Source organism: Ochotona curzoniae, unplaced genomic scaffold (assembly GCF_017591425.1).
Source record: "Ochotona curzoniae isolate NIBS_2020 unplaced genomic scaffold, NIBS_Ocur_1.0 patch356, whole genome shotgun sequence".
NCBI lineage: Eukaryota > Metazoa > Chordata > Mammalia > Lagomorpha > Ochotonidae > Ochotona > Ochotona curzoniae.
Window position 1 is genome coordinate 510022 of NW_024466924.1, and position 25444 is coordinate 535465.

The 25444-nt window shown below is 41.4% G+C and overlaps 1 protein-coding gene across 8 annotated transcripts in view; it reads right to left on the reverse strand.

Annotated features, from left to right (window-relative positions):
• Positions 1–25444, reverse strand: part of LOC121167271 (zinc finger protein 148) — a 166455-nt gene that overhangs the window by 34727 nt on the left and 106284 nt on the right. For 7 of the 8 annotated variants that reach the window (XM_040996700.1, XM_040996698.1, XM_040996697.1 and 4 more), the window contains 2 exons: positions 13138–13261; positions 11864–11947 (listed from right to left, as the gene is read on the reverse strand). In XM_040996700.1, coding sequence (XP_040852634.1) covers positions 11864–11947; positions 13138–13261 — 208 coding nt within the window. Of the gene's footprint in view, positions 1–11581; positions 11948–13137; positions 13262–25444 lie in introns of those variants that run through there. The other variant, XM_040996704.1, reaches the window with a different exon arrangement.

Sequence of the window (25444 nt, forward strand, 5' to 3'; positions counted from 1 at the left end):
GGATTAGCTTCAAAAGTTACTTTCTTGAAGGGGGAAACAATTTCATAGCTAGTGAATTAGCTCTAAAACACAAACACTGCTGAGTAAATAAACCCAGACCATTACAAAGGCAGTAGTTTCAATTCTCAATTCACCATGGCAGTAATTTGTATAAACTTAATTTTATATTCAATATTCCAAAAGCTGTCATCCAAATGCAAAAACAAGTCAAATTTAATGTCTCAAATACAAGATATCATGTAAAATGTAAGAGCAGAAGAATAAAAAATGCTATTAATCAGTTAACATAATTCATTACATTACTGTTTTCTGGCTATAATCTTGTTCCTTTTCTGAAAGTCTTAGTAACTTTGATAGTTACAGAATAAACATAAGAAAATACTCTAGGGCCCGGCGGCGTGGCCTAGCAGCTAAAGTCCTCGCCTTGAATGCGCCAGGATCCCATATGGGCACCAGTTCTAACCCCGGCAGCTCCACTTCCCATCCAGCTCCCTGCTTGTGGCCTGGGAAAGCAGTCAAGGACGGCCCAAAGCCTTGGGACCCTGCACCCGTGTGGGATACCCAAAAGAAGTTCCTGGATCCTGGCTTCAGATCGGCACAGCATCGGCCGTTGTGCTCACTTGGGGAGTGAATCATCAGACGGAAGATCTTCCTCTCTGTCTCTTCTCCTCTCTGTATATCTGACTTTTCAATAAATAAAGAAATCTTTAAAAAAAAAAAAAAAGAAAGAAAAGAAAATACTTTAGCACAGCTCCAGGGGATTAAAGAGCAGCATCAAGCATTGTTTTTGGCAGCTGGTGCCCAACTTACCTAGCATCTTAGATCCTTGTCTAGCATCTCATCTACTTAATAACATCCCTTCTTAAATCTGTAGGGCAGTCCCTACTGCTTATATCTATGATTTTTACATTTGCCACTGAATCTTAACATTTTCAAATAATATTTTAGAACAGGGCAGCAGCTCAGTGGCTAAATCCTTGCCTTACATGCACCAGGATCTTATATGGGCACTGGTTTGTGGCCTGGCTGCTCCACCTCCCATCCAGCTCCCTGCTTGTGGCCTGTGAAAGCAGTCGAAGATAGCCCAAAGCCTTGGCATCCTGCATCCATGTGGGAGACCCAGAAGAAGTTCCTGGCTTCAGATGAGCTCAGCTCTGGCCATTGTGATCATTTGGAACCAGCGAATGGAAGATTTTTTTCTCTATCTCTTCATAAATGTGATCTGCCTTACCAATAAAAAAAATCTTGAAAAATTTAGTTACAGGTTCCTAAGAGAGCATTGCTCAACTTCTCCTAATTATCATTTAAAAAGAAAAACAAAAAACAGCCTAAGTTGCTGTCTGTGATGCTGTCAGCCATAAAGAGTCCTGCCTGCTCCACTTGTGATCTGGCTCCCTGCTTACATGCCCGAGAAAAGCAGATGATGTCCTAAAGTACTTGGGCCTGTCTCACATGTGGGAGAACTGGAAAAAGCTCCTGGCTTTTACCTAGCCCACTGTGGCCATCTGCGGAGTAAATCAGTGGATAGAAACTCTCCCTTTCTTTGCATCACTTTCAAACAAATAAATCTTTTTAATAATGCACCTAGAAAAGCAGAATATAGCCCAAGTCCTGATACCCTTGCAGCTGCATGGGAAACTCATAAGCTGCTCCAGGTTCCTAGGTTTGGTCTGATCTAGTCCTCAGTATTACAACCACTAAAAGAATAAACCAGCAAATGGAAAATCTTGCTCTGTAACTCTGCCTTTCAAATAAAGAAAACTAATCTTTTAAATAAATAAAAATAAGATATGCATGGAAATAAAGCAAGCTTTTATTTTTTTCCATCTCCTGTTCTATATAATTATGAATAGGAAACATAGTTAAGAACTTTCTAAAGACAAGTAGTACAAGTAGTACAGGATACAAAGAGTGGGAAGTCCTCGCACTGAGGGCCAGTAAGGAGGCAGCGTGAGAGATGAATTTGGCTAGACAAACAACCACCTGTTACTACAACCTACACTTTTTAGCAGCATCGTTCACTAAGACTTTTTCCAAAAGACATACAGAAAAGCAAAACAAGATACAAAAAGTGTGTAAGTTGTTGTTATTGTCCCAGTTTTCAAAGAAAGAAATGTCAGGACATTTTAACTAAATTCAAATATGAATAGAAATGACGACATTTAGGCATTTTCGAAAAACAAAAGTCCTTTAGATGTAACCTACAAAGATCTTCAAAGTATCCAGAAAAATAACCTTGGTTACTAAACTAAGATTGCTTTAACCATTCTAAATCCGATTTCTTCATTGTGATTATTTGTAAATCAAGACAGTATATTTCTGTCATTCTTTTGTCCAAGGACCAAATAAAACACATCAATGTTAAGCTTAAAGGTCACTTGACAAGCAGCTCTCTCAACAACGGAAAATTTTTTTTATCAGCCAATCCATATATCTGAAAACTTATTCATGGCTTGAAGTCACAAACGTTGGTGATTTGCACAATTAGATTTTGAAGTGACAGTAACTGCTGTCAAAAAGGCAAAAGCAAATTCTGGAAAATTCTGAAGCTCTTCAGGTATTTGAGCTCAAGAACACGGATTTCTAAAATAAAAGCATTAGCTCTAGATTCAAGTGCAGTGACATTTTATCTTCTATGGAATTTAAAATAACTTATCAAGGGCAAAGAAAAAACTAGACTAAAAAAAAGACAAAACGATCATAAAGAGAATTTTAAATAGTTGTTAAGGTTACTGAAATGATCAGAGTTAGAAAAACTATAAAAAACATGAGAAGTAATTTTAATATAATTTGGGATCTGACATAGGAGGAGAGCAGGCAGCAGACCTAGTGGTTTAAGATTCCAGTGCAGGGCCCGGCGTGATGGCGCAAGTGGTTAAAGGTCCTCGCCTTGCATGCCCGGGATCCCATATGGGAAACGGTTCCTATCCCGGCAGCACCGCTTCCCTTCCAGCTCCCTGACTGTGGCCTGGGAAGGCCGTCAAGGACAGCCCAAAGCCTTGGGAACCTGCACCCGCGTGGGAGACCTGGAAGAGGCTCCTGGCTTCGGATCGGCATAGTATCGGCCCGTTGCGCTCACTTGGGGAGTGAATCATCGGACGGAAGATCTTCTCCTCTGTCTTTCCTCTCTGTATATCTGCCTTTCCAATGAAAAAATAATAAAAATAAATCTTTAAAAAAAAAAAAAAGATTCCAGTGCAGACTCCTGCATCCCATAATGGAGATGTCTACTGATTCTAGCTTCCTGCTAATCCCAACCCTAGAAGGCAGCAAGGACAACTCAAGACCTCTTTGAGTTGCAAGTCCCCATTTTCAGCACAGCCCAGAACCAGCACCATGACTATCTGGGGAAGTACACCAGCAGGTTCAAGTGCTCTTTTCTCTTACGTGTTTAAGAATTATTTTTCAATTATTGGAAAGACAGAGTGGTAGAGAGGGAAAGACAAAGGGATCTGCTGGTTCACTCCGCAAATGGTCACAACAGCTCGGATGGGGCCAGTCTGAAACCAGAAGCTTGGAACTCTATCCAGGTCTCCCACATGGGTGCAGGCACCCAACCTCTTGGGCAATCTTCCAGGAATTTCCAAGGTACATCACCCAAGAACTGGATGGGAAGTGGAACAGTCAAGACAGGCATTTAAATGGCAACAGCATAACTCCACACATCAGACCTGGAGTAAATAGGGAACTCTGTATGTTGTTAAATTTGGGAGTTCTTAGCTCCTAACCTGACAGTTCATGTTTTCTATTCTCCTCAAAACTGACAAAGATATAAAGTTCAGGATTATTGCTTTGTTTCATCATACTACTGACTGAGAATTCCAAGTTTTATCTATTTCTCAAACTGGTCAAAATTAAAATAATATTATAATCTTTGAAACTTAACCATGTTCATGCTGTTCCATTTTCTTAAAAAAAACTTAAAAATATCTAAAGAAAACTCAATTATACATTTGCAATCCTCTGAAAAAATATATCTATATTATTAGGTAAAGTAGTAAATACTACAGAAAACTTTTCTATAGCAATTAGTAAAAAAAAACCTTTCTCTCAAATTTTGTCTTTCCTCAAAAATCATTCATAGTTAATACTATATTATTCTAACATGGAAATTAAATGTCCCAGTGCAGGAATGCTTCCAGGAATAAATATGAAAATCCTTTGTGAGCATGACATTAGGGCCTAAAGATCTTCTTAATTATCTACAAGGACCTGCTTCCTTCAGGTTCCTGGAAGTCTGAATATTTGAATAGACAATTTACTGCTCCTCATGTCCAGCATGTGCAACTATCCGAGCCCAAGCTCTAACACCCTATTCTCTGTGAGTGCTGGAACTGAGTATCAGCCCATCTGATTGCCTGTCCATGCCTAGAGATGCCCAACGTCAGCTGACTATTCTTCTGCTCCACCACCTAGAGAAATTCGATGACTACCCATGGTCCACACCTCACGCATTCTCAAGGCCATCCCAGTCCTGCCTCTTCCAGGAAGCCATCAACCTAAGTCCTCTCTAATCTATTTCATCTCAACTCCTAAGAGCAAAGGTTGTCTATACCACAAAATCCTTATCAAATTCCAGGTCACGTGATTTGTGTATGCCTTTAGTCAAGATTATAAAAAGCAATGGGATTGCTTCCGGAGTCCCAACTTTGCTAAACTAGAGACCTGTGAAAACAAATGGTGAACTCTTCTTCAACTGAATTTGAGAGGGAAGGATGCTCACAGAAAAAAAACATATATGCTTAACTAAAAACTCAGTAGCACTAACCATAAAGTCTGTAATTCTCCATAGTTTAGTTCTAAGATATAATATTAGAATGTTCTTCATCTCCCTGTCTCCCCTAAAGAAAACAAAAGTTAAAACATACGGTATATATGTACATATGCATGTAATATGTATGACTCGTGTTTACTGAAATAGGTAAATAATGTTGAGCCTTCTGTATGTATGTATGTTAAGCTTTGATATGTCCTATGTGCAACTAAAACTTTAGATGTAATTAAACCAAAAAAAATTGGTTTATGAATGTTTTGTTAAACCAGAGACTGTCATTCATCCTGGTGTACACTTCCCTGCTGCATCTACTCTGGCAAGTTCTGTGCAAGCCAATGCTTCCTGGTTTCAGCGAGCGCAACCCCAGGAGTTCCTGGTGACACAACTCTGAGCAGCAGCAATGCATTCAGTTCCTTCAGCCCCACACGGAGGAGTTCGCTCTAGCCAGGTCTGTAACTATTCCGACTCATAAGACTTCTCCGTAACAACTGATAAACTATAAATCACAACCGTGAAAAACACAAAAGGAAAATTTGGTTTTTATCAATAACTGATAACATATGGAAAGAAACAAAAATGTTGAGTTAGATTAGCCAAGGGATAATCAACATTCTCTTTAACCCTACCGTATTAGCCTACCAGGTTTAAAAAATAATTATATTCAGCTGTGTAATATGGTTCTAAGAATCACAGTCAGGAGTTCCAGGCATGAAGAAGGCTAACCTGGAAGACAGATTTTTTTCCAGGGTCACTTACTATATTTGTAGAGATACATTAGAATTGTTTATATCTAAGAACTAAAACTTTTTTTTTTAAAAAGGACTCTATGAGGATAGAAACCTATAAACAGTAATTTTAAACAACTTAGTTTACATTCAAAATTCCTTTTATTAGGGGTTGAAGGGAAGATCATTTATAAAAAATTCCCTATATTTAGATATAGTTTCATAACTTTTCAGCAGCTGAAATAAAAATCAAATTATAGAAACTGCCATGACTTAAAAAGCAACCATAATTCGCTATAAGAGTCAGAATATCAAGATAGCTACTCTGGAGGCTACCAATCCTGACACAGCAGGTTAAGCCGGAGCCTACAACACTGCTATCACACCACACTGGTGCGCTGGTTTGAGTCTCAGCTGCTCCATTTCTGTTCCAGCTCACTGCTAACGTACCTAGAAAAGGAGCAGAAGATGGCCCAACTGCTTGGGATCCTGTCACTCACACGGAAGGCTCAGACGCAACTTGTAGCTCCTGGCTTCGAACTGACCTAGATCCAGACACTGCAGCCACTCAGGTAGTGTGCTAGCAGACAGATCAATCTCTCCCCACGAACTCACCCACTGGGTCTCAATTAAATACAAACATCCTCGGAAAAAAAAAGTTTAGAAGGAGGTAATTATTTTGTTGCTTACTAGAGTCATTCAGAAAAATTAGAAATATTAAACTGTACTTAAGTTCTTTAACTCCTTTTTGATCCCACCCCTAACCCCCATGCTAAGCCAAGCACTTTCTCACAGTGAAATGATCACAGGTAAGAAGAAAACAGCGCCCACGGACACGTGCTGTTTGTTCTCTTATTCTATTACACGCATTCCGGAAATGCAAAGACGACACTGAGACAAAAGCACCTGATCACAAAGCACCCCGCCAGCGACATTAAATACTTAACCTTGCTTATCCTGGCTATCTACTGAGCAGTACCTCTGGCCTTCAACACAACGAGCAAGGATAGTAGCTTTAGCTGCAGCCTCGAGTCTGCACCTTCTCTCCCATATCCCCGAACATGTTGTAACAATACGGAGCTCACAAAGAAATAGAACTCCAAAATTACTAAAGATAGCAGTCCTGAAGATATTTGAATTTTGACTATTTTCAGTGCCTTAAAGAAACAGAGCTTTAATTGGGTTTCAAAGTGCTGCCTATGGGCAAAAAAATAAACTCTCACTCCTAAAATGGTATTCCCTCAACAAGCCCAAATTTCTGACAGAATTCAGTGATAGCCTGTCCCAAGCAGGTTAAACTTTTTTTTTTTTTGATTGAAAACACAATAAGCATTACTCTTGGCTATTAAAAGCTAGAGAAAACGTCTTTATTGTTAGAGCAGCAAAGCAGGTAATGATTTTTGTCAGGTGCAGACTTTATTGTTTTCAGCAAGCATAACCACTTACGGAAGAGAATAGTAAGCCTTAGAGCATAAATCCAACAAGGGTTACACAGCTTTATTAAATGACAAAACCTCATTAAATCAATACAACACTCTGCAATATTTTTGTCAGAATCATATTTTAGTGATAATTTTCACCAAGTATATCCTTGAAGTACCAAATTAAAACACTGTTTCAGCAAACAATCTTTGATGCAAATTAATGTTTTATGAAACTGTAAGTAACATAAGAGTGTGTATGCATGTGAGAAGAAGAGAAAGCAAGCCCCCACATACTGGCTGGATTCCTAAGTGCTTGAAACAACCAGAGTTGGCCCCCACACTCCCTAACTTCCTACCCCAGGCCCAAGTGAGGAGCCAGGAATATGGCCCACGACTCCCCCATGAATGGCAGAAACCCAAGGACTTGAGCCATTACTGCCACCTCTCAAAGTCTCTATTAGTAGGCACTCAGAGTCATGAATCGGAGCCAGTAATTGAGACCACTTGGATGCGGGATGCAGCCATCTCAACTACTTGGCTAAACAACCTCCTCCACAATTCCTCATTTTAAAGCAGAAGGCTAGTAAAGGTTGTTCTGTTTTATTCTCAAGTTGCTCCAAAAGCCAGGTACAGTTCCAATACGGGGAAAGCCATAAGCTCTAATTTCTGAAGTATTAGTGTCAATCCTAATTTCCAATTATATTTTTAAAATTTCCCTATCCTCACATAAATATTGGAGCCCTCAAATTTAAACAGCTATCTCACACACCACCAATTTCAGATGACTGCTTTGACTTAAAACCCCTACATCCTTTTGTTTTCATTATAGGTCAAACAGAGCTCACTACAGACTACCATTAAAAAAAAAGTGTCTACCTAAAATACACTGATTCTTTGTTTGCTTTGTTTTAAAGCAACAAAAAAGCCATACCTTCAGCCTGGAGAAGCCTGGGGGACCTGCTGGTGCAAGACAACCTTCGGTATCATTCTCTCCAAGGCTGCCATAGCCACCATCAGTATTCTTAGGCCTCCGCATGCCAAGCTGCTGATTCTTCACTCTGCCATCTACCTACGTGTTACTCGTTTTACCGTCTTGGCCATTACAGCATCTGAAGATCATCTTACTTGCCATTAGCCCTTCAAGTTAACCTGCCTAGACTGCCTCCTTCCACAACGATTTTGGCTTCTTGAATAATATTAGTTGTTCCCAGCCCTGGGGTTATGATTTGTCTGTAAGTCTCTCATCTACTGAAACTGCATTTATTAATGAAATTATAGACTTATATTCCACTGCTTTCTCTACAGGATCAACTACAGAATGCTCTTGTACATATTTTGGCTCTTGCTGCATCAGTAAGAGACATCACTAAGGCAAGCAGTGCCTGCTCTGCACGGTGTGCAACTTCCCAGGGGCACCTGTTGGTGTGTCCAGCCACACCCAGCTTCACATGGTTTCGAAGGGCTTCTGCACTGCACCTGTTCTAGCAGCATGGGCAGTCAGAAGTGTGCTCCACAGCCCAGACCTCCACAGTGCCAGCAGCTCGCATGACGTCACGCTGGAAAAAGCGACCTCCCCACACCCTGCCTCTCCACCTCAGCCTCATGGCCCGCAAGAGGTGGGAATGCTTGACCCTACTGCAAACAGAGCAGGGAATGGGACACCAAATGGGATGAGGAAGGCTGTAAAGCAAACACTGCCTTTAAGAACTGCTGGTTCTCACCATGCAAACCTTGAGATCAACTGACAGGTGACTCATTATCCAAGGGACAATTTAAAAATGGACAGACAAAGGGAACATTTGGTACAATTTAAATGACTTTTATACATACCTACAGAGAGAGAAAGCTCTGACACAGGCAAAAATAAGAGTCATTCAGAACACTGTATGATTTGATAAAGAACTCACAGTTCTGTGTCTCTATCTCTAGATGCATATGCACATGCCATACACATATGCATGTTTACACATATACAGAAATCTACCTGAGAACACACACACATATGCTTACATGTGTGTATTTCCAAATAGCTTTAAACTATAGGTACTTATACATGTGATTACATAAATATTTTATAGTCCTTAGAAAGACTCCAGAAAGATGGTCAAGAATATTAAAAAAAAAAAAAAAAAGAGAGAGAGAAGGAAAAGTTATTCTTATTTCCTCTTAGGTTGGTTTCACGAGAGGGCATCCGGGACAGTGGTACAGAACAAAGCCCTTCTCCTAAAGACTTTCCTTTGCTAGGGAATTACAGCAACGGCAGAGCCCTCATTCATCAGAACTATTTGATACAAGAGTCCTAGCCCAGACTTCCACCTTTTTCAAAGTTTAACCAAGTAAGTCATAATCAGCTTAGAAAGACAAGAAAACTTAAACAGGACAAAGATATTTTTCTGTTCTAGTTCCATTCTACATGGTCGGTGATTTCACATGTGTGCTCTGGAACCACAAAAATTTCAGCTGGAATTTTGTCTCCTTAGTGACATTTCTTAATTTCTGTGCATCTTCAACTACTTCCTCATCTATCCAATGGGGACAGTAGCAATAGTCCTTGTCTTTCAACACTAACATGTGGACTCTATAAGACACTTAATAAAACATTCAGCACAGTGTCCAGGACATAGTGAGTCCTCAGGAAATATTAACTACCCTCTGCACTCTGGTTAACTGAAATCCCCCAGCAGTTTCTACAGTCATTGGGATCACAGAACTGAAACCAACACTAGAATAAAAGTATCCAAATACCATAATACAAAACATTGTTTCAGAAATCTTTTTTGCACCCCCACATACACAGATACATCTATTTCTCAGCGTGGCCCATGCCACTTCCCCATCTTGCTCTCCCTAAGGAGCTTTCTAAGGACAGCACACGCACCTTGCCCTCGGGGCATAGCAGTAATCTGAACACTTTATATGAAACTGCAACAATTCATTATAACATGCTCATCTATGTCTGGCTCTTCTAAGGTAATGCAGACCGCAAACAAACTGTGTTATACTCTCTAAGTAAATAAAAAACCTGCTGAATGAGTAAGAAGTCATCAAAATCTAAGCTATGAAAAAAAGTACAAAATATTTAACCACTTTCGTTTGTATCTGAGTCAATTCTATCATTATAGAGAAACCCAAACTTATCTGTAAATCACAGAATTCATAAAACTGTCCTTTCTCCCAGTGCTGGGAGACTCACTTCCTTCTGAAAGGGAGGAGTACATGCTCACTAAAATAAGCCATGTGGACAGTGCTCTTCAGAAAGCACAACACCAAAGCATGAGCATGTACTGTACAGTGGAGGGTTTTAATTACACAGACCTGCTGGGCAAAGCCCAATGGTTAGCCCAATCAGCTAATCCACCCCCTTCAAACGCCAGCACCCCACATGGGCACCAGTTCGTGCACAAGCTGCTCCACTTTCCATTCAGCTCTCTGCCTGTGGCCTGGGAAAGCAGTAAAGGTCGGCCTAAAACCTTGCGATCCTCCACCCCCATGTGGGAGACTTGGAAGAAACTCCTGGCTCCTGGCTTCGGATCAGCTTAGCTCCAACTTGCAGCCACGTGGGGAGTGAATCAATGGATGGGAATATTTTTCTCTGTCTCTTCTCTCTGTAACAAAAAATCTGCTTTTCCAATAAAAATAAATAAACCATAAAAAAAAAAAACAATCTGCTACACTCATGCTTCTCTTTGGAGCAAAGACAGTTCAAATAAAGGAGTATCAAGCAAGAGAGGCTGTTTGTACGTGATAAATGCCAGAGGATCCCTTCCCCAGGTACTACAAGTACCACAACAGTTCAAGGAACAACTGCGCAGGTACTTGTGTGAGGCCTTAATACACACAAAGAACTGTAATATTTCCAGCCTTCCCAATTCTATTTAAATGTCAAAATAAATTTACATAAATTCATCAACTCTGTTTTTATTTCAGTACACAAAAGCAAAACACTTGAAATCAACTTGAAATAAACACTGATTTGTCACCAATCTTATAGATATCAAAGAGCAAGAAGTTGACAGTTGATCAAATCAGAAACTTGGTTTAGTCAAAAAACCTATGCAAAGAAGCATCTGCTCTAAAATAAAGGTTCCTTTACAGTGATTATCTGGAATATTTATTTTTAAATCATTAACAACTTGAATGAGAAACTGGTATCTTCCAGCTTATTAACATTACATTTCTCTTGATAGGGTAAGCTATAAACTAACAAAGGAAGGGAAAAAAAAAGAACTTAAAAGAATGGTACTGCTACCTTAGTGCTCATTCAAATGTGAATGGTAACTTTACCTATGCCAAACTTGATAAATCTCTAAGTAAATAACTAGTTCTGAAAAAGGTTTCTTCCTTTTGTGACTTTACACATGTATTTTTGGTTATTACACAACTGTACGTCAAAGTAAGTCACCGGGGGCTGGTGTTTTGGCTGAAGTCACCACAGGCAGCACTCCCTGTGGACGCTGGTTTGAGTCCTGTCTGCTCTATTTTCCTTCCAGCTCCCTGCTAAGTGTCTGGGAAAGCAGTGCAAGATGGCCCAAGCACTTGGGCACCTGCATCCACGTGGGAAATCCAGAAGAGGTGGCTCCTGGCTTCAGTCTGGCCCAGCTCTGGGCTGTTGTGGCCATTTGGAGAATGAACTGGCAGAAACAAGGTGTCTCTCTTTCTTTCTCCCTCTTACTCTATCTGCGAAACTAAGACTTTCAAATAATAAATAAATCTTAAATCACAAATGAGATGTGCCAAAGTCATTCAAAACCAGTAGCAGCAAAGTAATTTACTGGGTCTGGGTAATGAATCTAAAGTCTTAAGCACTAACTTACTGATGGAAGAAACTAAACCTTAGATGAGTTGTGATTACTTTTAAGAAACAAAATCAATGAAGTGGCAACAATCTGATACACCTGAAATAGTAATCTGAATGACCTTAGTAAGGGGGCAACACTCACCAGTATGAATCTTCTCGTGTCTCTGCAGCAGGTACTTCTGTATGAAACGCATGTCACATTGACTACATTGAAATGGTTTTTCGCCTTAAAATAATTTCACATTCATAAATTAGTTATTGGATAAAACAACAGGTCTTACTTTACTATTTCTGAGGAAAGACAAATCTTAGAAGTCCGTTTTGAGAAACAATCTTCACAAATTTTTGATATTGTTGATTAGCTTAACAACTTTATTTCCTTTCAAGTTCTTCCCCAGGATTTAAAAATTCACGTTCTCACCATCACATAAAAATGAGACTGAGTTTGATCTACAGCCTTCAAGGAGAACAAAAGGATAAACAGAATGATTTAAAACAGAATTTCAAAATCGTGCGGTGAGAAAGGACTCTATTAAACCTTGTCTTTTTGACTTTGAACAAGATCCCCCCAACCTGGTCTCCAAGGCTCACTCTCCTTTTTATGTCCTTTCACCTACGTTCTACTGCGCTCCTTTATAATCCCATCTCTGACACTGCCTTCCTCTGGGAGCTGGTCCCTTTTAAGGAACATGCTCCTCATCCTGCTCTCTTCTGGGAGGCCTTGCAGCTGTCCTGACAGCCAGCTTGTGGTGTGACCACTACAGTCCAGTATCCCCACACCTGCTCTTTATTCCAGAGATTCCCTCTGTCTCCTGCCTGGACGGGGGTGGTGGAGTGTGTCAGTTCTCTAGCACTCTCTCCCCTGCCGAGGGGAGGGGGGCTGCTGCTGTGACCTAGTGCTGGTTGGAATTTTCTCTGTTGGCTTCTGAGGTACTCTCCATTCTGGGTAGCCCTCCATTCACTCTCCTTCCTAACTGTCTTCCCCGATCCTGACTCACCTTACCTGCCCAGTTAGTTTCTCCAATGGCTGGGATCAGTCTTTAGTTCTGTTTTCTACTTTATGTTCTTTGTTATATTTGATTTCCAAATCCATATTTCAAACTCTGCCTGGACATCTTGCACAGAAACATGAATGCTGACAGGTTTTTAATACAATCTTTAATCACTCCTCTAACTTAGAGGAATACTTTAAGTCCAACAAGTGCCCAATTAAAGACCATTTCATTTCATACATCTATGCTAACTGTTTTCTTATTTGAAGTTTTTCCTGGTTTCCTTCTGAAATTCTGGCTTAGGAAATCTGTTTTGAATGCCAGGTTAGCTAAGATCTTAGGAATGAATGACATTTACATGAAGATGAAAATAACAAAGATAATAATTTTAATGGCCATAAGTCTGGTTTAATTCAAGAAATACCTGTATGAATGAAGACATGTCTCTGTAAGTGATAGTTCGTTCTAAAGGCAGCATTGCAGTGCTCACAAACGTGAGATTTAGGGGTTTTCAAACCAAGTGATCCATCCTCATTTATTGTAAGGATCTAGTTTAAAAAAAAAGGCAAAAACAAAAGAAACAAGCTTTAAAATGTAATTAAATACTAATTTTTAAAAATATAATACAAACAATGGTCACCAGAGATTATGAAATATTTTTACTTAAATGATCTTGAGAAATTAGAATGTCACCATTAATTGTAGAAAAGCATAACGTGACTCACAATGAATAAAAATCACCAATAAAACCTTAGTGAAGCTAGCTAAGATCTTGCCACTCCGCCCCCTCCCTGGAAAGCTCATGCCTAGTGAAGTCCCTGGATTTCTCTGCTATGGGGAACATACTTTCAACTTCAGTTCTCAAATATGCAGGGGAAAGTCTTTTTAGATATGGCCTAGAAATCAATCAGCACGAGAATGGTTAAATAAATCATGGACAATTAACACAAATAAAGGTTCCTTGTGAATTAAGAGCTCTTTAACACGAGAAAAGTGCCAGAATCTGCTTAAAAAAAAAGAGCAATGTTCAAAATCTAGGTTTTAATTTTGCTAACCTTTTTATACAAAAGAACACGAAGAGGAAATGTACATTTCTTCACATATCATTGAAAACTACTTAAAACATACACAATCTTGGCTATGATGGCCTGGGAAATGGGCAGGTAAAATATGAGGTAGAGACTTGACATTTGTACTTCAAGCATATTTTTTGAGCCATTTAAGTGCTGATTCATTATTTTTCATTTTTCTTTTTATCAAAGCAGAGAATAAATCTTTAACAGTCAACATAGAATAGAATCTGGAGTGTGTTTCATATTCCTAAGACTATTCTAGACCTACTACTATTAAACACACTCCTAAAAAATTTTAAATAAATTGGAGGTAGGTTTACACAAGCATGATGGGAGACAAAGAATTCACTCCCATCCTTCTGACCTGTGATGCAGACTACTGCAAGTGTGACTGCCAGAGCACCACAGAGCAGCCTCCCGTGCACTCCAGGTTTTCCAACTGACAACCTTGCTCAAGGTACAACAAGAAACTGTCAATCACCGAACACAGTGGCAGAATGAAAAATAATAAATAATCTTTGCTTCATTAGTGAGGATAATAAAAGAGATGGTAGACTTCAGAAAACTAGCATACAAGCTCAGTAAAAGCACGGCTGGTGAGAGGGAAATGATGCTGAACTTGGGAGCATACAGAATGGGAGCTAAGAAATGGTGCCCAAAACATGGTAATCTGGAACACAAATTAAGAAATACAAAAGGCCTGAAAATACTATGTTGATAACTTCTTAAACAGAGGTGGAGTAGGTAGAGAATAAAAAGGCCTCAATCTTTAGAAGTATGTTTTTAGTTTAAATTCACGAAGGCAACGCAGCTTATACTATATGCAAATCAGTGGTGATTATTATGCAAATTACACAGGGCATTTGGTTTCTGGGCAAACTGCCAATGTGGTCAACAATGCTTCAAAGTCTGTGCACCAAAGTCACAGAAGTGAAACATTTGGCAGGAGCATGCAAGTGGGTGTCCCAGCTTCCTGAACAGTCAGTGAAAACGAAAAGTTTCATCTCTGGCCATTCTAAAAACTTTCCAGCCCTTCCAAGTCACATAATAATACACAAGTCAAGATTAAAACGGGAGAGGGTGGGAATCTCCTGGAGTATGGTTCAAAATATTTCTAACAAAAAAATCAATAAATGAATGAATAATGATGAGTACTTTAAATAATAAACAGAAATAAGAACAAGGCAGGAGCAGGTACTTCCCCTCACACAGGATGATAACCAGCAAGATCCAAGTGCCAAAGCACATGGCAATTCAAAGGCTTTCAGTGGCATAGCAACAGCAGGACAAGGCTCTGTAAAGGAACAAACCTGACCCCAGCTCCTCAGTGGGAAGCGGATGTAATCCCTGACTGGACAAAACCCCTTTACAAACAGTTAAGGAGTTCTATGTCATTGTTTCCTGGTAATGGAGGTAATATAGTCCAGCCTTAATTCAAGGTGAATGTTACGGGTGAAACTGCTATCAAGAAACACAGTGAGAAGTCCAGCATTATCTACCAGCTCAAAGCCAGAAACACCAAATTCTTGAACATTTTGTATTTTCTTTTCGGGCCATAGTAAGAAACATCTTGTAGAAAGGACAGGTAGACTTTCCCAGAAAAGTGCCAATAGCACTTGAAATCTGCGATCTCTTTTAAGTACACCCACTTGATTTTTGGTTTTATGGACTGCCGTAGGCCAGTGTCTAGAGCATGTGCAGACCCTACACAGGTGTCCTGACAGGGCTGCCAAGTGTCCATACAAAACAGCCCTCGATGTTCACCACTTCACCGTTTTCTAAACGTGAGGGCCAAGAGTGATACTTTTCAATTGTTCAGTCCTGAGACCACTGAGTCTTATTAGGAGGAGGTAATATGCAAAAAACAAAGTCCCTCAGGACAGCGTAGGCCTAGCAGCTAAAATCCTCTCCTTGAACGCACCAGGACCCCATATGGGTGCGGGTTCTAATCCCAGTGACCCCGCTTCCCCTCCAGTTCCCTGCATGTGGCCTGGGAAAGCAAACAAAGACAGTCCAAAGTTTTGAGACCCCGCACACACGTGGGAGACCCGGAAGAAGCTCCAGGCTTTTGGCTTCAAATCAGCTCACCTCTGGCCATTGTGGTCACTTGGGGAGTGAATCATTGGATGGAAGATCTTCCTCTGTGTCTCTCCTCCTCTTGCTATATCTCACTTAGCAATAAAAAGAATTACAAAATGATGCCAGAACACCCCAACTTCTCACCCTCAGGGATAACATCTTTATGAAGCAGCTCTCCTATGTCTTAGCATCTCACAAATACAAAGCTTCTAAAATTAATAAAAGGTTTAGCACATTAAAAAATAAATTAATTAAATTTTTTAAAAAGCGCCCATCAATGAAATAAAAGCAGCCTAAGGACACAAGCAAAATTTTCTTGCTTGGTATAGATTTTAGTAAAACTGTGATCTGCCAGTTGATGGCTTATCTTAAAGGTCTAGCACTCTTACAACATATCAGTAGCATAAAATAATTTTGCTCTGCTATTTCCCCAATGAACAGTACTACAACTGAAGAATTTAAGAGTCAAAATTTAAATTCTAACAAGCCTAAAATAACATCTTTGGATGTTTACCATGCATCCTGCCACTGCAAGTTCAGGTGAAATACGGTATACTGTTACACCTTAGCAAGTAGAGATATTAGGAACAATCTTCTATAAAACATACTTGATTTAAAAAAAATTATTTGTTTAGCAACCGTGAACAGGGTTATGCAGAAAAATCTGCAGGGGGCTGCTGTGGTGAGGTAACACGTTAAAGCTTCTACCTGCAATACTGGCTTGACATACGGGTTCTGGTTTAAGTACCAGCAGTGCCACTCCCAACCAGCTCCCTGCTAATAGGCTGGGAAAGCAGTGGAGCATGATCCAAGGGCAACCTATGGGAGGCCCAGAGAAAGCGCCTGGCTCCTGGCTTTAGCTCTGGGCATTTGGGGAATGAAACTGTGGATGGAAGATCTCTGCCCATCTCTCTAACTCTGCCTTGCAAATAAATAAAAATAAATCTTAAATTGTTCAAACAACTAGAACACTTCAGTTAATGTGATTCATTTCCAGGTCTACTGTGGAGATATATATTTAGACAAATCTGTTCCCACCTAACCACACAGATATTCTCATGTATGTGGTGACAATTACCATAAGCAATACAGCCATTCTCAGCAGGCAAAGCCCTAAACTGTTTCACTTCTCAAGGATCAATGCCACTGGTAAGTGAAACCGGACCCTCCTTGATCAGGCAAAGTTCACTCTCCTATGAGGCAGACATAATCTTCTGTATCCCATGTTCCATCTCCTAAAATTACTAAAGCATACTTTGATGTTAATGATCACAACTTTATCATTATTTCCAAATCATTCAAAACAAACTTCTAAGTCACAAAATCCAAAGGTAAAGAGATTTGGGATTTCTCATCTATTAAGAGCTACTTTAAAGCAACAGAGGAAAGAGCACATCTTTTAAAACTCACTTCCTTTGCCAGATTCCATTAGGAAAGGAAGAGTACAACTCCAGAGACATACAACCACAAAGGTATCCAGAGTAAAGGCCATCCTCACTGCATCCCATTCTTTCAGCATTCAGGACTCTTCATTGCCGCTCAGTAGCAGATTTCACTCCTTTCCAAGTTTCATTTCAAAACACTCCCAGCTTTGGGAAGGAGGCACTGAGGCAGAGTGAGCTGGGGCATAGCGGGCTAAGCTGTGGCTTCGCTGACATCTCCTACTGCAGTGCCAGACGGAGTCAACATCCCAGATGGAAGCAACAGGTCATGTCCTGGTTGCTGTACTTCTGATCCTGTTGCCTGCTAATGCATCAAACCTTGGCCCCCCTCCACATGGCAGACAGGGATGGCTTTCAGGCTCCTGGCTTGGGCCCAGTGGCAGCAATCGTTCAAGCAGTGAATCAATGGACAACATTCCATTCATATTTTCTCACTCTTTTCCTCCCCTCCAACTTCACTTCTCAAAATAATAAATAAGCCTCGAAAATAAATGGTAACTTTTAAAAACACCAGAATATGAAATTCATTATCTCACAAGCATGACATGGTACTTGACATTCACCTTAACCACCTGAGTTTTAGAAATGGTTTTATCTAACCCTAATCTAACCCTAACCCATATATATTCTTGAATATAAAACATGACTAAAGAAAGATTTATATCAGAATCTTTTAAGTCAGGTTCAGCTCTATAAAAAACAATTTACCCGCAACACAGAATTCCTTGGGGGAACACATAAACAAAATGCATTGCTATGTTCCTTCAGTACTAATCCAGATTTCCTATCTTCATCTTCAGGCTTAAATACAGTTTCTTAGCAAAATTAACTTTGTTCAATAAAGAAAACATGTGGAAGAAAGTATAATAAATGTTTATTTTGCTGTTTCTTTTTCCAAATAAATTTTCTGCATTTTACATAGTTTAATTTTAAAACAGATGTCAGGTCTGACGAGGCAGCCTAGTGGATAAAGTACTTGTGTTGCACAAAACAGCATCCCATACGGGTGCGAGTTTCTGTCCCAGAACCTGCTTCCCATCCAACTCCCTGCTTGTGCCCTGGGAAAGTAGTTGAGGATAGCCCAAAGCCTTAGGACCCTGCACCCATGTGGGAGTCCTAGAAGAAGGTCCAGGCTCCCAGCTTGGGATTAGCTAAGCTCTACCACTAGCACCACTTGGGGAGTGAATTATCGGATGGAAGATCTTCCTCTTGGGCTATCGTCCTCTCTGTATACCTGAGTTTCCAATAAAAATAAAAACATCTTAAAAAAAAAAACTTTGATGTCAAAAATCTTACATATTTCTTGGTACCAGCATATAAAGCCAATTCCTGCGCAAAAACTTTCTACATGGCTTACACTCTAATCTACTTGGGGGGCGAAAAGTGTTCTTCCTTTGAAGTTTCAACTAACTTTAAAGAATCACGCTTTTTTTAAAAATCTTTTATTTTTTATTATTATTATTGTCATTTTACGACACAGCTGCACAGGACTCTGGGATTTCCCTTATCCCCTCCCCATTTCAACCCCCCCCTCAAGAGTTCCCCTATATCATTACTAAAGTATAATTCTTCATACACAGTCATATGTCCATTATTGTGGGCATGAACAACGGTAGAAAGTCCATCATCCTATTGTGAAGAAATAGTAAACGGGTTCATTGGCAGTCCATCTTTAGTATGGAAGTAGACATGCATACTGCATTGTATCCTCACATCTGGATATGTTAGTCTCCACATCACAGTTACTATACATCCTCTTAAATGAAAAGCCACAAAACAGAATCAACAATATGAAGAATAGAAATTTACAATGCCATAAGTAAAATAACATGCTACTAGATATGAGAGTCTCTATTACATAGCTACTATACATCCCATTAAATGAAGAGCCACAAAACAGGAAGAAAAAAGAAATTAACAACACCATGAAGTTATTACATGCCACTGAATGACTAATGTGTCGTTGAAGAAATGAAAAGGAAAAACCTTATTGAGGAAAATGATGCTACTGTATGATTGATGAGTCACTGAAGAATTGAATCAGAAAAAAGTGTTTTGAAGGGATGAAACTAACAACAAAAAAATCAAAATCCATGATATACTTTCTGTTGATCTTTATTGGTGAAATATGTCTCCTGTAGGCAACAATGGGTTTTGTTTTTTAATCCAGTCTACTCATCTATGACCTTTAATTGAGCTCAAGCCATTTACATTCAGGATTAATACAAATAGGTATTAGCAATGGGCTGTTCACTGATTTAGTCTTCTGTTGTCATTTTCCTGGGATGTTCTTCCCATTTGCCTTTGGTTTTGGTGGGTGCTAGTCCTCTTCTCTGTCAAGAGTACATCTTGAAGGATCATTTGTAGGGCAGGTTTGGAAGAGGCAAATTCCTTTAACTTTTCTTTACTATGGAAGAATTTTCTTTCATTTTCAAAGACAAAAGAAAGCTTTGCTGGATATGTTATCCTAGGCCGACAATTTTTTTCTTTTAGAATCTGGAATATGTCACTCCATTCTCTTCTTGCCTGTAGAGTTTCCTGTGAGTTTAATTGGCATTCCTTTATATGTCAGTTGATTTTTTTCACGTGCACATTTAAGGATCTTTTCCTTATGTTCAATTGAAGAGAGCTTGATGATCATGTGTCATGGGTGAAGATTGCTTTTGGCCAACCCTGTTGGGAGCTCTGTGCCCCTCCTGCATGTTGTTTCCCAATTCTTTCTCCAGTTTAGGGAAATTTTCTGTATTATTTTACTGAATACATCTTTAATCCCAGTTTCTCTTTCTGCACCTTCTGGGACTCTCATAACTCTTATATTAGGCCTCTTAATAGTGTCTTTCAATTCTTGAATACTTTTTTTGGCCTGATCCAGCTCTGCTTCCAGCTTTTCACCCAGGTGACAGGAAACATATTCCAATTCAGAGATCCTTTCTTCCGCTTCCTTCATTCTACTTTGGAGACTCTCCACTGTACTTTTAATTTGCTCCACTGTATTCTTCATTTCTGATATATCAGCTTTCATTTGATTCATTTCCAGTGTGACATATTCCTTAAATTCCTTGAACACCTGCTTTATGTGCTTCTCATTGTTGATAAGAAGCTTTATAACAAGTGTTTTGTTTTGTTTTCTTATTTTTAATATTTTCATTATATTTTTGACAATCTTTACATAGTTAATTAGGGAAAAAAGGTTCAGGGCTATAGGAAAGTGGGTAAGACTATTATTTCAATGCTGTTTCTGTCATGTATCTGCTGTAAAGGGGGAGATAAAGGAGGAGAAAAAGGGAGAAGCCCCACCCAGTTTACCACCCATAAAGGTCCCACATGTAGGGAATGCTCCAAGGGTCTTGCTCAAGTGGTTTTGATAGTTCACCAGTTATGAATTGCTGCCAATCTCGCCACTCCAAGCACATTGAGGGCACTGAAGAATCCACTGATTGCTATAGTCCATTATAGAGTCTCCCTTTGCCCAGTATTTCACTGCCAACATACATCTGAGGTGGTTGATTGACTTGTTCTGTCCTCTCTTTTTTTGGTTAGGGTTCTGAGTCCGGCATTTTGATTGGGGAGATCCCCAAAGAGACTTTGTCTGAGGTGTTCCCAGACCAGATTCTTTTATGTACTGGCAATTTACAGGGCCCGGTACAGTCCATCACCCCAATCAGCTGGTGGTTGCAATTGCTGGGTTGGTTCTTTTTCCAGCGATGTCATTCACTGGAACCAATGGGTGTTGCAGTCCAGCCTTGCTTTGCCCAGCACATACCTGGCCCTCACATAAACCAATAGGCGCTGCAGCCTAGTCGGGGCGACTCCCCATATCGTTCACCAGGCCCGCCCCCTACTCTGGTTTGCCAGTATGTGCAGCACACTAGTGCAGTCTGTCCCACATGCCATTTGGCTCTCATACATGTCAATGGGTATTAAAGCTTTAGTTCCATCCAACCAGTTCGACTATCTAGCCCTCATGGATGTTGTTGGATGCCTCTCTGTCTAACCTGCCCAGCTCCTGTCCTGATTGTCATGCTCTCCAGTGGGAGTGGTAACCCAAGAGGGAGGAACCCACTAGTTTCCTCCGAGGCCTCTCCCACTCCCAGATTATGCACTCTCCATGTGCTTCTGCAGTTACTTGACAGAATTAGCCCCCCGTGCCAGCTTCTGCCAGCTGATGCTGCAGCTAAGCCCAAATAACCCTCACCCACTCAATGAGCGCAGCCTGGGTTTTCCCTGATCAAGTCCACATGAGGCACACAGGTGTTGTAGCCCTGCTTAGTCTGGTCTGCCCCATCCCAGCCCATGTTCTCCGGTGGGAGTAGCTGTCCAGTAAGGGAACACCCTCATATTCCCCCTGCCGGCTTCGACCCCTCCCGCCCTGGTTCTCACACATGCTGGTTAGGCGCTGTGGTCACATCTGGTACAGGCAACCTAACCTTGGCATTCCATATTGCACACTGGTTTTTGTCGCGACCAAACCTGGCTTAACCCACACTCTGTTCTAGTGCTCAGATTTGCCAGTGAATGACATGAACTGATTCAGCCTGGTCTGCCCCTAACCCATGCCAAATGTGTGCCAGTGGGAAACTTTCCATGGCCTGTTCTGGGCTGTTTCCTTTGTCTGTGTCCTGCCAGAGGAGTTGTCCAGGTTCCTCCATCAGAACCTCTCCCAATGCCAGATTTTGCACATACCAGGGGTCCATGAGCCAGCCCTACTCAGTTCACCTCCTGTCCTAGCAGGAACAGTGGCTTTTCCTGACTGGCCTTCAACCCAATCTGGTTCTTCCTGTTGGATGTTTCAGCCCAGCCACAGCTTGTCCATACCCACACACAGCTCACACATGGCTCAGAAGGGGTTGAGACGAAGCCTAGCCCATCCCCCATCTACCCTGATCCTCCAGGTCATCAGACAGTATTGGAGTCTATCCTGGCTTGGTGTGTCCAGTCCCATACCACACTTGTTTTAAGTGAGACTACAACAGTATCGTGATCAGAACGCAGCCCCCATTCCAGCCCCCACACTCCTCGGTGGGAGCCTCAACCCAACTAGAGTTGTCCCCTTACCTCCCAACCAGGCCTGTTCCCAGCCACAGATCAACAGATCATGCGCATACCAGTGGTTGCTCTGATTCAGCTTGGCACAGCCCCTCACCTGTTCCAGCCTCAGCCTTAGACACTGTGGCTTAGCGCCCCGGCTCACACAAATGAATAGGTGCAAGAGCCTAGCTCGGCATGACCTGTGCTCCATCCTGGTCTCTAGTTTTGCTTGTGGGCTAAGGTTTGCTCAGTCCTGCCTGGTCTACCCCATTCCATTACCAATTCACACATTAGCCAGCTGTTGGAGCTACTTTGCCCAGCTTGTCTGACCCCCAGGTCTGGACCACATGTTCACCAGCAGGAGCTATGACTCGCCAGGGGGAGTTTCTGAAGTTCTTCCACTTGACCCACTGCCAGACCCAGTTCTCATACATGCCAGTAGGTTTTAAATGGAAGGCGCAGTCTGGCCTTCCATTTAGCCTTGTATGAGCGGGTGAATGTTGCAGCCCATCCCACCCCACACCCTATTTTGGATGAACATTTGGATGCTGCTGCCTTGACCAGTCCAGACTATTGGGGGTTCCTTTAGCTGTGAGTGATGGCAGGCTCCTTGGTCACACCTAGCTTAGTCCATCACCACCCAACTCTTGAGCTAACTAGTGGGACTAGAATTTCCACAGGGTTTGGCCCACACATCCCACACAGAATCTACCCCCGGATGTGGTTCTTGAGTGCTAGTTAATGTCATGGCCCTGCCTAATGTGACCTGTCTCCTGATCCATCATCATGTCAGGTAATAGGATATGATCCTGCTGGACAAGCCCCAAGCCTTAGCTTTTGCATGGACTTGTGTTTGGTGGTCAGCATTGTTCAGTGATTACAAGTTCTTCAAAGGAATAGTTACTGTCATTGGGAATCTTTAGGACTGATTCACATCCCAGAAGCACAGTGGGTTCAACCTGGCGCTACCTCAGCAGCGATTCAAAGAACCAAAATCCCAGAGGTCCTGGTCAGGTGGCCAGCAGGCGCAGTCTGGCACCAAATGGTGCACTGGCAGGCCAATGGACAGCTCACCATGTGCACGAGATGGCTGTAGTCTGGGATCCGAGCAAAAAGACGCCCCATCCTGAGACCCACCAGCAGCCAGCAGGCTGCAGGAAGTTTCTATAACAAGTGTTTTGAATTCTGTATCCCCCATTTTCTCAATGTATTCTTCAGTTAACTCTGAGGTTGGCATAGGGTTTTGCTCCTTTGCAGGGGAGTCTTCAGTAATATTCATTGTGCCTTTGTCTCTTCTTTTGCTCTTGATCATTGTACTTCTGGTTAGCAGAATCTTCTCCTTGGGGCAGGTTTCTAAGCTCTGTCACCCACAGGTCTACAGTTTGATTTTACTTACTGCAGTTGGTACATGACTATTTGCAGTCACTTTTGCCACTCCCTCCAGCAAGTTCTAGGTCTGGGTTCTTATATTAGACTTCCACCATGGTCTCATAGCCCCAGCTCCTGACTCACCACTCTTCACCTCCTGTGACACTGTGCTGAGGCTGCACTGTTGTCTGTACAACCTTTCTCCCACTTCTGGTTGGAGCAGGTCCCAGGATTAGGGAAACACCAGGTGTCCTATATAGCTAGGTTGTTGTTGGTGGTAATCTTGCAGGAACCTGTTAGCTGTTACATCTGAGGGCTACATGGACCTATCTTGACTCATATAATGCTAAAGCTGGTATTATTTTCCTGTGGAACCGGTGCAATTCACTGAGCTTAGTGAGTTCTCTCGAGCTCAGCACATGTGTAGCTCACTGCTGTCCCTGCAATCCTATAACTTTGGCCACAGTGTACAAAATGGCACCTGACATGCCACAACTAGAGTTCTTGATCAGCTGGTTGTCAGGGCTACCTGGACCTCTCTTGGGTGGAACCTGTCGGATGCTACATTGTTGCAGTACACTTAACCAGAAATGAGTTCACTTCCAGCTCAGTACATGCAATCCTGTCCATGGCCCTTGCCTCCTTAAATGAAATGGGGCCTAATTCGGCTCTAGTTGGGCAGACTGGGCTGTGAAATCCACCCTGTTCCCCCACTGCCTGTCTGGGATCTGCTGCTCTGTCTCTGCCCCTGGTCAAATCAAACAGACGAGCAGTTCTTTGTCTGGGTTCATCTCTGGAGCTCTTGGTAAACGTCCCTTTCCACCTTGTTGCTGCGGAGTTCTGGCCCAAGATGGAGTTCAGATCGCAGTTTGCTGAATGCCTCTGGAATATCAGTCACTGCAACACCACACTGCTGTGTCTGCTGCTTCCCTGTGTCTGTCAGTCTCCAGGTGACCCTCTGTTGTCATCCTGTCCTCTCCTATTTCCTGGAATGTGCCCTGTCTTCTTCATACTAGTTAAAGTTTCTCTGTCCATCTAAATGTGTCCTCAAGCTATTCTGCCATCTTGATTCTCTGAAGAATCACTTTCTATTCAGACCAGTTAATGTACCACAATAAACATACCCATTAATTTCTTCTATCCCTGACAGAATATCTGATAACAAAGCAAGCACTCTAATCACTTCTTGAATCAATCCTAACTAATCTTTACAAATTATTCTGCTTGCAACCTGGGAAAGCAGTCAAGAACGTTGCAGACTTGGGATCCTGCACTCATGTGGGAGACCAGGAGGAAGCTCCTAGCTCCTGGCTTTGGATCTGTTCAGCTCTGGCCATTCGTTGCAGTCACTTGGGGAGTCAATTGTTGGATGCATCTGTCTCTCCTTCTCTCTGTATATCTGACTTTCCAATAAAAATCAATAAATCTTTTTTTTTAAATGAATAAAAATCCTTCTAAGGTGAAAACTAATCTTTTAATTCACAGAACAAAGGAGCAGCAAATACAGGTGGAAGCACTCCCTTTACTGGGAAACTGTAAGCACCCCAGATTTGAGGCTCTTAAAGGTACAACATAATCACATTAGGGACTTTTTTAATATTATTTTTTGTATTTTTAAAAAACTTTTTAAAAATAGAAATTCTCTGAGTTAGTCTCCAGCAACACACACTGGGCTTCCTTAACTGAACAAAGCCCTAGGTGTGACAAATGCGGAGCCAGCAGGGACAACTGAATTAAGCCT